Source organism: Equus quagga, chromosome 3, assembly GCF_021613505.1.
Source record: "Equus quagga isolate Etosha38 chromosome 3, UCLA_HA_Equagga_1.0, whole genome shotgun sequence".
NCBI lineage: Eukaryota > Metazoa > Chordata > Mammalia > Perissodactyla > Equidae > Equus > Equus quagga.
This window is the reverse complement of record NC_060269.1, coordinates 59,472,094-59,488,244: the sequence shown is the minus strand read 5'-3', so window position 1 is coordinate 59,488,244 and position 16,151 is coordinate 59,472,094. Positions and strand designations below refer to the sequence as shown.

The following is a 16,151-nucleotide window of genomic DNA, read 5'->3' as shown; positions in this document are numbered from 1 at the left end:
TTTGCAAAGCCGTTTTCTTCTTTAGTCCGTGGTCTTTTATTACAGGCAGGCTATTTCTACTCGAGTTACAAGGACTTCTTATAGGGTGGTATTATTTGATTATGTCATTTTACTTACCTTTTTCTTTGCACATTTTAACAAATTATCAGGATTCAAAAATAATTAATATGAGTGGTTTCTGGGTATAAATGGGATACATTGACTATGAGAAATCAGCCTTAAAAATTTGTTTTCGAAATGCTGAATTTGGCTGTTGAATAGGGAATCTTCTCAAGACAATGTTCTTTTGCAGGCAGATCAAAGCTCATCTGTGAGGACTATTAAAACCTGAGTTTTTAGGTGTTCAGATGATGGTCATTTCTGAGTTTTTCTTTGGACGCTGACCCTGACCCTGACCTGAAGACCTAAACATTTTGGGAACCAAAAATATTTTTGATTATTCACAGAAAGAACACAGTGGCTGTAGGATAATATTTAGCCTTGGTGACAGGTGACAGTTGATCTTTTCCTTGTGTAATTTAGAAATGGAAACTGAAGGATATTGGATGTCCTTTTTTAGTTCACTCTTGGAGTAAAAAGTGTTCCTGGAAGATCTGAGACTGTGTCTATAAAGTTTATCACTAAACCAATAACAGAAAGATAAGGAAATTCAAACAAAATTTTATTACATATACTGTAGCTTAAAAGTACCTTTATTTTAACCTCACAGTGAGGAACAACGACAGAGTGTTCTCAAACAATAAATTACTTACAGCATAAAAATACTTCATCTTTTAAATATATATCTTAAGAAGCAGTCCAAATGAAATTCTTCACTTGTCAGCTATTTTTCCTGGCAGGTGTCATTGTGAGTTGTCTTGCTTTATTGCCTTTTCCTATAGGTAAGGCAGAGAGAAACTTCAGTCCAATCACTGATTCCTTAGGTGGTAGTTAGGGCTGAGGCACAGACTGCAGGATGGCTAGGGACACAAGAACTGGCCGCCAATCATGGAGTTGTGCTTCTTGGTGCTCTGGACTCTAGGCTAGGAGAGGATGACCTGTCCTTGGCTGGTAGAAGCTTGTTCATATATCCCCATTTACAGGTTTTACAGATCCTTGTGGCTGGTGAGATTTCCACATTATCCTGGGCTTTGTGGTAAAAAGCTGAAGTGAACTCTGCTCCATTGTCACTTTGGAAGATACATGGGGCACCTAGCAAGCAGAAAAATATTATCTGGTATGTAACCTCAGTTACAGTTAGAAGATAGGGGTCTCAGTGCACAAATAATGATCAAAGGAGCATAGATTTGTAACATTCACTACAAACTCTGAATTTGACCTATCTGCAAGATAAGCAATCTACTAGGTCAAATATAATGGGAGCATTCTTTGTGGTTGCTTGGTTACTATATTATGATGACTGGTAATTTGGTAATCAAGGAATAAAAAATTAGATGAAAACTGGTGCTCTGAATATCTCCAACTTTGGCTCTTTTCCATGGAAATGAAGCTCTCTTAAAATGTTCACTTTCTTAGGCTTATAATAAGGTCTACATGTTTAATTTATTTCCTCATTTCAAAAATATAAGAGGGAAATTGTATTTATAAAGTCATAGGTGGTGCTTATATTCATGTACTGTGTACAAACATCACACATACATCTGGCTATCAATCTTTGTCATTCTCTCCATTAGTCCAGAAATTGTGAGCAAGAATTGGTTGAAATCATTGACTCTTTCCCTTTTTAACTTAACTATGAAAGGTCTAATTGGAAAATCTCATTAGCCAAGTCTTTCTAAAGGAGTAGTGACAGTAATGTTCCTTTATTATTTTTTTATTATTCCAAAGTCACTTTTTATTCTTCCAAAACCAGCTATTTCATAGAACTTACATCCTATATTAAACATGAGAAAAATGTGTATTCATTGTAAAGTATATATGGTCATTTTTATAAAACAGACAGCTTTCAGGAGAATTTCACTAAATGTATTGTGGATGCTATTGGATGTCCACTAAAAGAAATGGTTCTAGAAAATAAATGCAAAGTTGAAAATGTTTTACTGCAAGTGTCTAATAGAAATACAATATTTTATTCTGATAAACAAAGTGAGTAAAATTTGAATGGAACGGCAAAATGTAAGCATGATGAAATTGTGCTCTTTCGTGGCCCCTTCTTTGGCAGCATATAGATGACTAAAAACCTGGGTAAAGCCTCAGAGCTAGAATGACTCTTGTCAGTAGTAATGAGTGAGGACTGCAGGGTATGGAGAGCCCACAAGGATGCCAGTGGCTTTTGTTATAATTCAGAGAAGCCCAATGAATAGCACATAAGATTCTAAACTTTTTAAAGCAGGGTTTTTTTTCCTTGTTTTTCTTTTACCATAGGATTACAGAGTGAATATCTTTCTTCGTCAGAAATGGAATGACCCTCGCCTTGCCTATAGTGAGTATCCTGATGACTCCCTGGACCTGGACCCTTCCATGTTGGACTCCATTTGGAAACCTGATTTGTTCTTTGCCAATGAAAAGGGTGCCAACTTTCACGAAGTTACTACAGACAACAAATTGTTAAGAATTTTCAAGAATGGAAATGTTCTTTATTCAATAAGGTGAGTCATAGACACATTCCTGATTTCAGTGAAATGGAGTGTTTTTTTTAAGGTTTTGGTGAGAGTTTTGAAATTTTTGAGTCGGTGCTTTTATTGTTCCACTTGAGTTCCTCTAATATCCCATTTCCCAAATATGTCTAATCAGCAATCACAGACCAGCTTCCAGATCCAGGAACTACATGAGTAATTCTCGGAAATCTACTTTTTTAACAAGTGGCCCAGGTTCTTAACATGAGCCCATTGGTGGGTGGCTTAAAGGGAAATTAAATGATAGTTGAATCATCTGCTGTGATTATATTTTTATGTATGCATGCTTCCTTTAAATATTTATAGGTAAAGAAATATTTAGATTTGCTTGTCTGGGATCCATTTTCCATAAGTTATTTTTCAGGTATATGTATTTTTTTTAGATCTTTTTAAGTTTCTCTCATCATCCTTTTGACTTTTTCATTCTAGTGGTCCACTTTCCATCCTTTCTAATGTGCTGCAAGTGGTGATTTACTGATGAACTTTGAAGAAGGCAAGGAAGAAAAACAAATCACTATAATATGTACAAATGGATAACAATCAAAACCTTTAATCCAATCCCTAGAAAAGATGTTATTTAAATTTTATTTACTTATTATACATCTCTCAGAAAAGCAAGTAGCCTTTTAAAACTAATACCAAAACACAACAAAAATTAATACCAAAATATAAACACTAATAAGAAGATCCTTTGACAGTTGAAATTTAGGCTATTCATTAAGTATCAAACAGGTATAAATTCAGGAAATAGCTACTTACAGTGATATGCTTGATGATTTGTGTCACACCAGAAAAATAGTCTAAAATAAAATGATTATCTTAAATCTTCCATAATTATTTTCTTCATTTAGTTCAATTTAAAAAAACAGGAAGTCAGGAGCAGGATTCATGTCATATTTCTTATGAGAAAGAGAATATGCCCCACTTATAGTAAGAGGCAACTGTTTCAAAAATATTCGTATCACCAGTAACCATGTTTTAAAAGGTGTCAAGGTGATCTTAATACTGAACCTTTAGGCTGAACATTGATTCCTTATATTTTCTCTCTCTATTTTCCCTTTTGTTAAGTTTTCCTCTCATAAGGAATGAGGATATTTGATTTTGAGTGCATCTCCCCAATATCAGAGACAATTGCTATTTTTTCCAGGTAATATTATAAAATAGAAATAACAAGAATGAAAATTTAATCTTAGTAGCTGATTTCGAAAACTTTTTTCTACAAAGTGGTTTTATAAATAACGCTAATTTCTTCATCCCAATATATTTATCTGTTTTTTATATGTTCCTATTTTATGTAAACAAATTTCCTTTCAATATATGTCTTATTTCTGAAGAGTGAAAAGGTGACATCACTCTAAAGTGAACTGATACTTTCATCAGATTTCCGAAAACCAACTAATATGCGTTAATATTATCTTGAATGATTAATTGCTACATGAGACATAAAGGAAGATTTCAAGTCTCAACAGTAATTAAGCCCTTGTGCTCCCATATGAATGAGTAACTTAACGATGAATCCCAGGTCTAAACAAGAGAATTTTGAACGTTTTTGAAAATTACTAAAAAGCACAAGTATCAGAAGATAGTGGGAAGATGGAGCAGACATATTTTCCCCTTTTCCTTCTGCTAAGTACAATAAAAACCCTAGACAAAATATATATAACAATGTTAAGGAGACTTCCAATGGCAGACGTAAGAAGGCCTTGGAAACTGAGAAACAATATGGAGGTGAATTCACGGAATTTTCTTTTTTTTTTTTTGTATATCTCAAACTTGGATGAAGAAGCCAAACAACCTGGAAACACCAATAGGTACAGACAAAAAGTCTGAACAGAACCCAATTTCTCTAGCCATTCTAACATTCTGTAGATATTAGGAAAGGGGCAACCTAGCAAGACAGAAAACCTTTAGACAACTGCTCTGCTCCAGCCAAACATCTAAGGAAAAGATTTGAGCCCACCCACACTCAAGCCAGCAAAGCCCAAGGGTGAAGCCCAGACTTCCAGTCTTGCTAGGTGGTGATAAGTCACCCAACACCCACGTCAAGGTGGTGCTAGGAAAAGCTAAATAGTGAGCTGGATTTTTATGTCCCACCAGCCCGTAATGAGTCTCCCACCTTGCGGTGTTAATGGAGACCTCATGGAGAGCCAGGAATTCCACCTTCACTCAATAGTAACAAGGCACCTCTATCCCTCCCCACTAGGGTAGTGTCAGTGAAGTCCTGGGGGAAAGTCAAGACTTTCAAAATCACCCAGTCGAAATAAGGCCACTCCCACCATGGTGTCAGTGAAGGACACGTGGGGAGCTGGAACACTCAGCAGTAATAAGGAATCTCGTCCCTTGTATGTCAGTGGAGGCTGATTAGGGAACCTGGAGTTCTACCTCTATCTGGAAGCAACAACATAGCACTCGCCTTGTCCTGAAAGTACAGTGTAAGAGAAAGCCAGTGTAGACAGAAAATTTAAATAAGATCCAGAGTCTCTTAAAATAATGTAAAAATAACTAGGCTTCCATCAAAAATTAATCATTATACAAAGAGCCAGAGATTCTCAAACTGAATGAAAAAAAGACAACTGATGCCAATATCAAAATGATAAGGATGTTAGAAATATCTGACAAAGATTTTAAGTGGCCATGATAAAAATGCCTCAGTGAGCAATTACAAATATGCTTGAAATACATGAAAAAATAGAAAGCCTCAGCAAAGAAATAGAAAATATAAAGTAGAACCAAATGAAAATTTTAGGACTGAAAACACAACAACCAAAATAAAAATCTAGTAGATGGGCTCAATAGAAAAATGGAGAGAATACAGGAAAGAATCGATGAGCTATAAGATAGAATAATAAAAATTAGTCATTCTGAACAACAGAGAAATTAGATTGCGGGAGGCAGAGGCTCAGGGTCCTGTGGTAGTACAATAAAGGATCTAATATTCATGTCTTCAGAGTCTCAGATGGAGAGTGAGAATAGGTTATAGAGCTAACAACAAATTAGAGAAAATTAATGGCTGAAATTTTTATAAATTTTGCAAAAAGTATAAACCTACAGATTCAAGAAGTCGAATAGACCCCAAAGATATTCATGCTAAGTCACATCATGCACCAACTTCAGAAAGCTAAGTAAATATCCTGAAAGCATTCAGAGAACAATACTACCTTACCTATAGGGGAAAAACAATTAGAATGATAAGAGATTTCTCATCAGAAATCATGGAGGCCAGAAAGAAGTGTTGAAAGAAAGGAACTGTCATCCTAGAATGTTGTACCCAGTGAAAATATCATTCAGGAATGAGGCAGAAATCAAGACATTCTTGGAAAAAGAAAGCCAACAGAATTTGTCATAAGAGATCTACCCTGAAGTCACAGCTAAAGGAAGTTTCCTAAACAGAAAGAAAATGATAAAAGAAAGAACATTGGAACATCAATAAGAAAGAAAGGAAACAATAGCAAAAATTTGAATAAATACAATAGACTTTTCTTCTCATCTTGAGTTTTCTAAATTATATTTAACAATTGAAGCAAAAATTATAACATTGATGTAGGGGGAAATGAAAAGTAACAAGTAAAACATTTTCATAAACACATTGGCAGAAATTAACAAGGCTGGTAATATTTAGTGGTGGTTGTGGGACTTTTTGTGGGTATGTGACTTGACATTAGCTGTTTGGGAAAATGATTTGTTAGGATATATAAAAATACAAAATTCTTTTGTCCTTCAAATCAGCAATTCTATTTCTAGGAATTTAAATTACTTATGCATTCATGCGTACATAAGATACATTTACAAAGATGCATTTGTAAAGATGCACTCGGCACCACTGAAATAGCAAGAAATGAAACTCTATATATTCATCAATAAGAACAAAGCAGAGCACAATGATAACCCCATATCATGAAATACCCTGCATGAGATATAACTAAATGCATTCATAAGAAAAAACCTCCAAACTATATTTGTTTAAGGTAAATGTTTTATATTTATTTTTATTTAAAGTACTTTATATACGCAAGCATAACTGTGTATGTAAAAATACACATACACGTAAATCCATATAGGAAATTCATAAGGACGCCCAACAATTGGTTGAGAATAACCAACTATGGAAATGAGCAGTAGAATTTGCATAGGAGTAAAGGTGAACTGCATATGTAAGTTTACATTGTTTGAAATTTTCAGAAAAAGCTATGTATTATTTATGAATTAAATACATATATTTTAAGTGACAGAGGCTCTTAACCTGAGGTCATGATCCTTGACTCTTTCGTGTTGCAGATTCATGATGAATATCAGGGAATCTATGACAGGGTGTAAATAAAGCAAGTTTAATTCTATTCCTGCTAATTTGAAAATTAACTTTGTGAAAAGTATAATTTATTTTTAATTATAAGGTACTGTTTCATTTCAGGCAGATTTTGGATGGCACAGTTTGCAAGAATGTATCACCAGGTAGCAGGGTATAATCATTTTGCAAAGTTATAATGTCTAGAATATTTCCATTGATAGAATTGAAATATAATGTGCATGTGTGTATCCTATATGATTATGGATACTTAGTCGTTCATATCGTCTTATTGGAATTGGAAAATGATGCCATTTATTTTGAGTTGCTCCCATTTCTAATATTTTGAGGAAAGTTATGGAATAATTTAGAATTGCATCTTTTGTATTTCAGTATGAATTCAGTTGAAACAGATGATGTATCTTGGCTCCTAGTTTTTGTTTGCTGTATTCTGGCTCACACAATCAAAGAATAAATTAATTTTTTGTGAGTTGTCTTTGGAAATCTCACAGGACTTTGAAATTTTCAAATGGCAAACAGTTTCTCTGTTAACAAAAGTTGTGCTAGAGAAAAAATCTCGTTCAATTTCTAAATGGAACTTCTGTGATGTTTCATGAGAGACCTGGCTTTCCTGCTTGTTTAAAGAAAGAAATAGAATGTCCTGGCAACCTTGAACTTACCCATTTATCTGTACTTGTTCCTTAAACCTACTGAAACAAAGAAATAAACTGAATAAGGAATAAAAATGGCATTAACATGCAGAAGGATGAAATGGGAAAGAAGACAGCAAGAGACGAATGATGAAAACATATTTTAGAAAGCCTGAAAATGAATGCACTTGTGAAAACTAACAACAGACAGAGATAGCTGAAACCTAAGCCAAAGTTGGGGAATACAAAAGGAAGAAAGTAATATCCTCAAACTTTTAGAAATTTGAGGCAGGTAGGACTTCAGAAAGTGAGGGCTAAAAAAGAGATAAAAGAAAAATAATTGATTTAAACTTTGTAGGAACGATAGCGAGCCTTTTAGTCTGAATTTTCTTGCCCACGTCCTTTAGACTAGGGGCTATATTTTGCCTTCTGAACTGGACAGAAAGCAGGAGGACAGAAAAGTTTAGAGAGTTTGTGCCAAGAGCTTCAGGAGTAGGGACTCCAGGCACAACTGACGTCTGTCATGAGACATCATACCCAGAAAATGAGGATTACGTGAGGTCTGCACACAGAATGGTGATACCCTTGTTCTCCCTAAAACGCTGAAAACCAGACCTCAGCTTCTTCCCACGAGCAGTAGTCAGAAGAATACTCCTTTGGAGAAACTGACTTGTCCAAGAGAAAAGATCCTACAGATACTAACAATTGGGAAACCACCAGTGAAAAATCTGAGCAGCCATATTGTCATCGTACAGTTAAAACAATTACTCATCAGCTACTAAGTCAGCTCCAAACAGTTTTTAGTGCCTCATTCTTAAACACAAACAGACATTTGAGGACATCTTATAACACTAACAATAACTAAGAAAGAAGCAGAGGCTGGAAGAAACATGCAGAGGAAATAAAGAGAAAAGAAAAGAAAATTAAAGAAACAAAAAGAAAAGAAATGACTCAAGAGAATACACAGGAAGCAGAGAGACCATGAAAAATTCTCTGGACAGATGAGGCAAGTGCATGCATGAAACAGGATACTTCTAGGAAAGGAAAAATGGAGTCATTCAGACCATAATAAGAACAAATATTAAACCAAAGTGGAAAAAAAATCAGTAGAATATTTGAAAGATGAAGTGAAGAAATCTCCCAAGAAGTAGAATCAAGATACTAATAAATATAAAATAAGAGAGAAAGGATATGAAAATCAGAACATCAATACAGCTTTCCAATATTTACTAGAAAGGAAGAACAGAAGTAAAAATAGAAATTTCTATGAAACACAAGGCATTGTAAGGTTACCTGCTGAATTTAACCTTGAGAGGGATCTTGTACCTCTCATAGAGAGTTTGTTGAATTTGAAGGAGCAGTAGAGAACAGAAATGGAAGTTATTATTAAAATGAGACAATCATTAACACTAGGGAAAACAAAATGCTATATAGGAGCTGTGATTATAGCAAGCTTAACCATGAACAAATAATTATATATTCATAACATGTAAACATTGAATATTAATTTAACCATTAATGTTTATATAACTAAATTTTGAGTATTGCTGGAAAATTAAGTGTACATGGAGTGTAGCATAAATGAAATTAACTCTTATTTTCCCTTGTAGGAATTTAGTAGATCATTTCACAAATTTTAAAAATCAAGCATAATATTATGGTAATTTAGATATATGAATGTAAATTGTAGACAAATATCAAAAGAAAAGCCAGCTCGGAGGAGCTGGAGGTGAACTGGGATTAGGGAGGGGTTTTTTATATGCTTTATATAACTGAACTTTTAATTGATATCCATGAATTATACTGTTAATTTTTAAATGAAGTATTTTTCAAGTCAGGGCTTTAGAGCCAGACACATGATTCCACATTGTCAGATTTGGAATTTGATTTTACTCAACTTATAAAGTTAGTGTATTATTTATTTTATTGGTGCAGACTAAAGACACAAGACTCCTGGGTCAGAGACAAAGGAATTTATTACTTACCACAAACAAGCAGCATAAGCATCAGCATATAGTCAGTCATTTCATAATGACATGTCAGTCAATGACAGATCGCATATATGATGGTGGTCCCATAAGATGCATACCATATAGCCTAGGTGTATAGTAGTCTATACCATCTAGGTTTGTGTAAGTACACTCTATGATGTTCATACGACAAAATCAGCTAACAGTGCATTTCTCAGAACATATCCCTGTTGTTAAGGAATGCATGACTGTATTTGCCTAACTTCTCCCTTGTCCTCAAGTCTCCTTGAAATGATGCATCAGGTCCAGATGGACATAACAGATACCGTGGGTCTGTGTTACAGATGTGGGACACTGAGTTTCGGGGATCCACTGCTTTTATAACAAGCTGTAAACAAGCCTTTTCTTTGTCCAGTGGAACAACATTATCTCATCTCTTAAAATTAACAGGTGCATAAATAATCCTGAGAAATGGCTCAGGTAAAAGAACAGCCAGGCCCTTACAGTCTTGACACACCTGGCAAGAGGCGTACCAACACACACAAAAGGCCCAAGGAGGACTGTCTCTCCCAGCCCAGATCCAGGCTCCATGATTTGCTAGCTGTGATTTGGGCAAGGCTCTTTATTTATGAAGGACTTATTTTTTGTTTTATGCATGATAGTGAAAATGCTAATTACCTGGAGCCTGAAATAAAATATGTAAAGCACCTAGCATAGTGCCAGGCATGCAGTAAGCACTAATGCTGTTACTTCTGTCTTTCCAGAAAGAAAACAAATCCAAAAAAGGCATAAATTCTGGTTTTTACAGAATACTTAAATTAGCACTGTATGGACTTTTAAAAATTATTAATCTATCGAAACCCCAGTTTTATCACTTGTAAAATAGGGATGGTAATATCCTCATCACATGACAATGATAGCACTTCACAGTTAAATGTTATTTACTGCTTACTTTACTAATATATCCAACTTCACTACTCATATTATAGAAGCATGATTGCACTAAAAATCAGATTTCAGGAAACTCTATATTAAAAATTCTACACACAGCAACTTGTCAAAAATTATAGCATAATTTCAACTTTTATTTAAGCTGATACAATCACTCTTTCTCTGAAATTCAGTTGTGAAAAGAATTAAATTTATTTGTACAATGTGTATTTATTTTTGAACATTAACAGACGTTAATTTTTAAATAGAAAATGGAAACTTATTTCAACAGAAGCTTTTTAAGATGCTGTTTGTTGAAGGGAAATCAATTTACAGTGCCTTAAAATATATGTTGTGGGGAGAATTTTGCGCGAGTGTGATTATGCGTATTTTTCTGAAAAGGTCCATCCGTAGCTTATATCAACTTCCTAAAGAGACTATCAACAATATTGAGATTGCATTGGTCATGGGTTGATAGGTTTTATGATCATCTATACAATCAGATGACAACAAAACTCCAGATTAGAACACTAGTTACAATCTTCCTTCTAGTGCGCCAACAGTCTAATCTCTTGTGAGTTATTTACTCTTTATAGAATACTTCATAATAAAATAACAATTCACTCAAGAAAATATATAAAATCCTTGGGGAAATTCCTTATATTTTCTAAAGTTTAACTAAATTTCTCTGATTTCTTTTGGAATAGTCATTTATGTATCTTTTACTTTAAACGTAATAACAAATACTGTAGGAAATATATCATTTCTTATGTTACAGAAATATAAAATTTTAAAGGTCATGTTAATTAGAGAACCTGCTTTCATGAAAAATGTTCCAATGCCTTGGAAAGGCATAGCCTTGAAGGTTAAGCGCATAGAATCTGGAGCCAGCCTCCCAGAGGTGCAAATTTGCCTTTGCAGTTTCTGCTTTGTAATGTCGGGCGAGTTACCCTCTCAGTTTCCTCATCTCTGAAATAGGATAATACGGTTTACCTGTCTTACAAATTTGTAGTAAGAAATAAGTCGAAATTTATATAAAGTTTTTAAGTAGTGTCTACCATATAATAAGCACTGTAGATGTGTTACCTATTAGGAGTACAGACAGTATTCAAAGCTGATGATTAATGGAGGCAATTGTTCTTGTAACACTAAATTTAAAAATATTAGGAACGAATAAAAATATTTATCATTTTTATAAAGAGCCTAAACTGGAGTCAGAAAACATTTTTGTTTTTAATACTTCCATTAATGGCTTGAGATAGACACAATGCTCTGGGCACTGCTCATTCAAAACGAGTAACACTTCACTTTATGAGGTCAATTGTTTGTCACAGATTGTAGTCATCCTTTTTAACGTTTCTATTTCACTAAACCAAGACTTCCTAAGAGAAAAAAACTCCACATCCTGTTTATGTGTCTTGTCTCAGAACGAGAACTTCGTGTCTTCTCTTACACAAGAAGATATTCATTTCCAAAACAGTAGAATATGATTAATTGCCTTTGATTTAGTTTTCTTTTGATGTGGTCAGGACATAACTTTAATTTATTTCGAATGTTTTGATGAAGAAATTCAGTATCACAGCCACCAAGCTGACACAGTTTTCCACTCATATGCTGTTAAAGAAGCAATTGTATTGTATCTTAAACAAAAAGAAAGAAAGTTAATAAATAGATGTTTCTCAGGGTATGATTTATGACAGAAGTTCTACAAAGAGTGTTTTTCTTTGCCAAATAATTTCTTTCAAGCGCTTTTTTTTTTTAAAAGAATTATGTAACACCTCTCATTTTATGCCAGAAAAATAGCCAGGATATGTATTTGACATCACATGCATGGTGAAAGCCTGGAAAAGATTCTGAGAATGCTATTTACTTCCATACAAAAGGTCACAGAAGTAATTCCGCAAACCAACATTTGAAACTGGCTGGCCAGACAGCTGTGGATGTTTGGAAAATTAATGTGCGTACGTTTAAAATGTACTTGTGCATGCACTCCTAATAAACTCTTTCACAAGATAGAGAACATTGTGTCCATCTGATTTTACAATTGCTTTTTTAAGAGAGAACTTTGTAAATCTGCAAGATCATCCTTACAGGATCACTTAACCTGGCTGAGCCAGGATAAAATTGCTTTTGAAGAATGAACTCTATAAATTGTTTTAGTGTGTTATGGACTCTGACTTGAATTAATTGTCAAATGATCCTCCCAGAACTCTTAAAAAAATCAGCAGCTTCAATGTCAGTTCATTTATGTCTCTAAAATTATGGCAAATTATTTGAATACTCTACTCACCAAGAGTATTCACTGGAAAACGTACATCATTATAACTTTATGTCTATGGTCTACATTAAAATGCCGTTTTGGAGAATGTGGTTACATTTAGTAGAGCTGATGATTGCTTTTTGTTAAAACTTAAACAGGTTTTATGTGTGATTTAACTCAGTCATCTTTGTGCCCATCCTATATGATTTTGGGAGGGGAAGGTGGGGAAGTCTAGGTGTGGTAGAATGTACTAGTAATCCTTAATAACTAATATTTGTTGAGTGTTTATCATGTGTCCGCATTTGTCTAAGCACTTTACATATTTTAATTCATGTATTGCTCACAATGTCTTTCTGGAGAAAGGACTACTATTATATTCATTTTGGAGATGAGGAAACTGAGATATAGTGAAGTGAAGTGACCCACCTACAGTCACAAAGCTTATGTGAACAAATCCACCCAGGGTGCCCTCTGAGATACTGAACTTCAGAGGGAATGCTTTCAATAAAGGATATGGATACAGAGCTCTCATAAAAGAATTTCGTTTGAATAAACTTGGGTTTGTTTGGGTCTGGGCCTATTTTTCTCAGGTCCAGGAACTACAAATTCTTGGTATTCCCTGAAGATATCTCGATAGTATACTTTCCAATAAAAAAAGAACTCAAGAGTGATGAATTATCTGGAATTCCAATGTACAAATACTTTCTTTGTCGGTGTCACAATCCAATGTACACATCAGGATAGATGCGGAGAGGGCTGATGGCCACTCTGAGTTTATTATAACCAGCGTTTCCATATATACATAGCTTACATCTGTTAAACATACACAGGTGTTCTGGATGAAGTAATTAGCAAATGCCAAGAATTCCTGGTGATTTCTCAAGGAGCCCTCCCTCGGCGTCTGTTTTGATATTATCATGTTATTGCTGTGCTCGTATATTTTTGTCTCGGAGCAGGCAAGGTCTCTTAGGCAACGGCCCCTCCTGCTCCCGATATCGATATCGTTTCTCCATCTGTGCCCCTGGGTGGCCGATGCCTGTCTTAGGTTGTCTCCCCCTGGAGGTCTTACCCGTCATTGGCTGACCGGCCTTCTCACCTCCTGGTCACAGTTTGTTGGCAAGCCTTTTCCAGTGATTATTAACCCTTCCTGTGTCAGGGGCGGCTACATTCTTCAGGGGGGAAAGAAATGGGTGGAATGCTGTTGTACACCATCCAGGTTATCCCACATTAAAGCCAAATCAGAAGTTTGTTTGGTGAGCATGGAATTATGTTAAACATAGTCTAGAAGGCTATTGTTTTTTAACTGAAGGAACACTGGTTTATAACCTTATATACATTTCAGGTGTACATCATTATATTTTGATTTCTGTGTAGACGACGTTATGTTCACCACCCAAAGTCTAATTACCATTCATCACCACACACGTCTAGAAGGCTGTTTATTGACCCTGATGAGATCAGGTGAAATGCCCTGGTCTCATGGCAGAGAACACCATTCTAATACCCAAAATTTTCAAGTCCTTCAGATTCAGAATTTGTTCCTCTGCTAAATACTGTTGAATTTTCACTGACAACCTCTTCAATGTAGTTATAAGGATGATTGAGAGTTGTCACGCAGGATTGTCTCTCTGCATCCTGCCTTTCCACATTCAGAACTCCAACTCCCCAGATAGACTTTCCTCCTCAAAAATGCTGTCCGCGTGATTTTGGGGAAGTGTGCTTTTTGGTATTTGGTATTAATTTTATAGAATCCATTCTCAAATTTCTTTTTTGAAGGTCTCTTCTGGAAATATAGACCTCTTTTAGACATCTACAGACCTCTGTAAAGGAAAAAATAAATATACAAATGTGATTGGATGTTTACATATACAGCTTTTCTCCCCCCAAGAAACAGATTTCTACATAAGGGTACAACTATTTCATAGTAAAAACAATACCCAAGCTGGAACAAATTTTACTTGCATAGATGTTAGTCACTACCAAAGCAATATCATTTTTCAATTGTGCCTTGAACAAGAGAAATATTACTATGATATTACAAATCTCTTTTTAAAATAATTACTTTGAATTCTTTCAGATTGACTTTAACACTCTCTTGTCCAATGGATCTCAAGAATTTTCCAATGGATGTACAGACATGTATAATGCAACTGGAAAGTTGTAAGTAAGAACAACTTGCTTCTTCTGAATACTTAAAAAAATATAGTAGATACAAATTTTAGTGGATTTATTTATTTATTTATTTAGTAATTGTTTTTGTCAGATATTTACTAAGTAGGCAAGTTATCTTTCACCAGATATTGACAGTAATTGTGTCTATCAAATATGTACTCTATACTGTGACAAAGAAATAGAGGACCGGGGGCTGGACCCATGGCTCAGTGATTAAGTGCACACATTCCACTTTGGTGGCCCAGGATTCGCTGGTTCAGATCCCGGGTGCACGCATACGCACCACTCGTCAAACCATGCTGTGGTAAGCATCCCACATATATAAAGTAGAGAAAGATGGGCATGAATATTAGCTCAGGGCCAGGATTCCTCAGTAAAAACAGGACGATTGGCAGCAGATGTTAGCTCAGGGCTAATCTTCCTCAAAAAAGAAATAGAGGACCTAGAAAAACAGTTTTTAAGCTTGAAAAACAACTATTTTCTCTATACAAATCATGAAAGTTTAAAAAGGATGGCAATCATTAAAAACAAACTACCATTTTTTCATTGAAAACTTACTATAGACCAAGTATTATACTCACACCAAAGACGTTGTTATCCCCACGTTTCCAGTGGTGAAAATGGTTATTTTGAGAGATTGAGTATCGTGCCCCAATTCACGGAAGTGGGAGTGAGAAACCATCTGGCTACAAAGTCTGCTTACTCTGAACCATTTTGCCACCCCTCACCTAATATTCATTCAGAGTGTACTCTGCTATGTATGTTATCACAGGAGACAAGAAGTTTCTCACGTTTTATCAGCGATTTATCCAAACTTACAGGCATTCCTTTAAATTTCTTCTTTCATAGTTGATCCATGAGCATCACTGATTAGTGTCAACACATTAAAAACTTCAGGTCTGTCTGTTTCTCTGAACTGATGTATATAATCAACTCCAAATTAGTTGGTATATAGTGTCTAATTCCATACAAATAGTAAGCATTATGGACTATTTTTCTTGTGGTACTGTATTATATTGGGGAACAGAAGGTCTGTTTTGACATATTCCCTGAGGAAAATTTGAAGGTGGATCTTCAGACTCAGGCCTGAGAGGCAAGGTTTGTAGTTTGGTGGAGCTGTCACTAGATGGCGTGCTGACTTTGTGGGGGAATGCCGCCATCCTTCTGCTTTTGGTTTCTCTTAAAGTAAGTGGAAATATTTCTTTCCCTGATAACTCCTTCTTCTCAAATTTAAATACATTGCTTTTATAAATAGTTCTTACATATTAGGTG

At 35.0% G+C, this 16,151-nt stretch overlaps 1 protein-coding gene across 1 annotated transcript in view; it reads left to right on the top strand.

Annotated features, from left to right (window-relative positions):
- The window catches only part of GLRA3 (glycine receptor alpha 3), a 177,251-nt gene that overhangs the window by 88,388 nt on the left and 72,712 nt on the right, over nucleotides 1–16,151 (top strand). Inside the window, 2 exon segments of the mRNA XM_046657295.1 lie at nucleotides 2,365–2,588; nucleotides 14,785–14,867. Coding sequence (XP_046513251.1) covers nucleotides 2,365–2,588; nucleotides 14,785–14,867 — 307 coding nt within the window.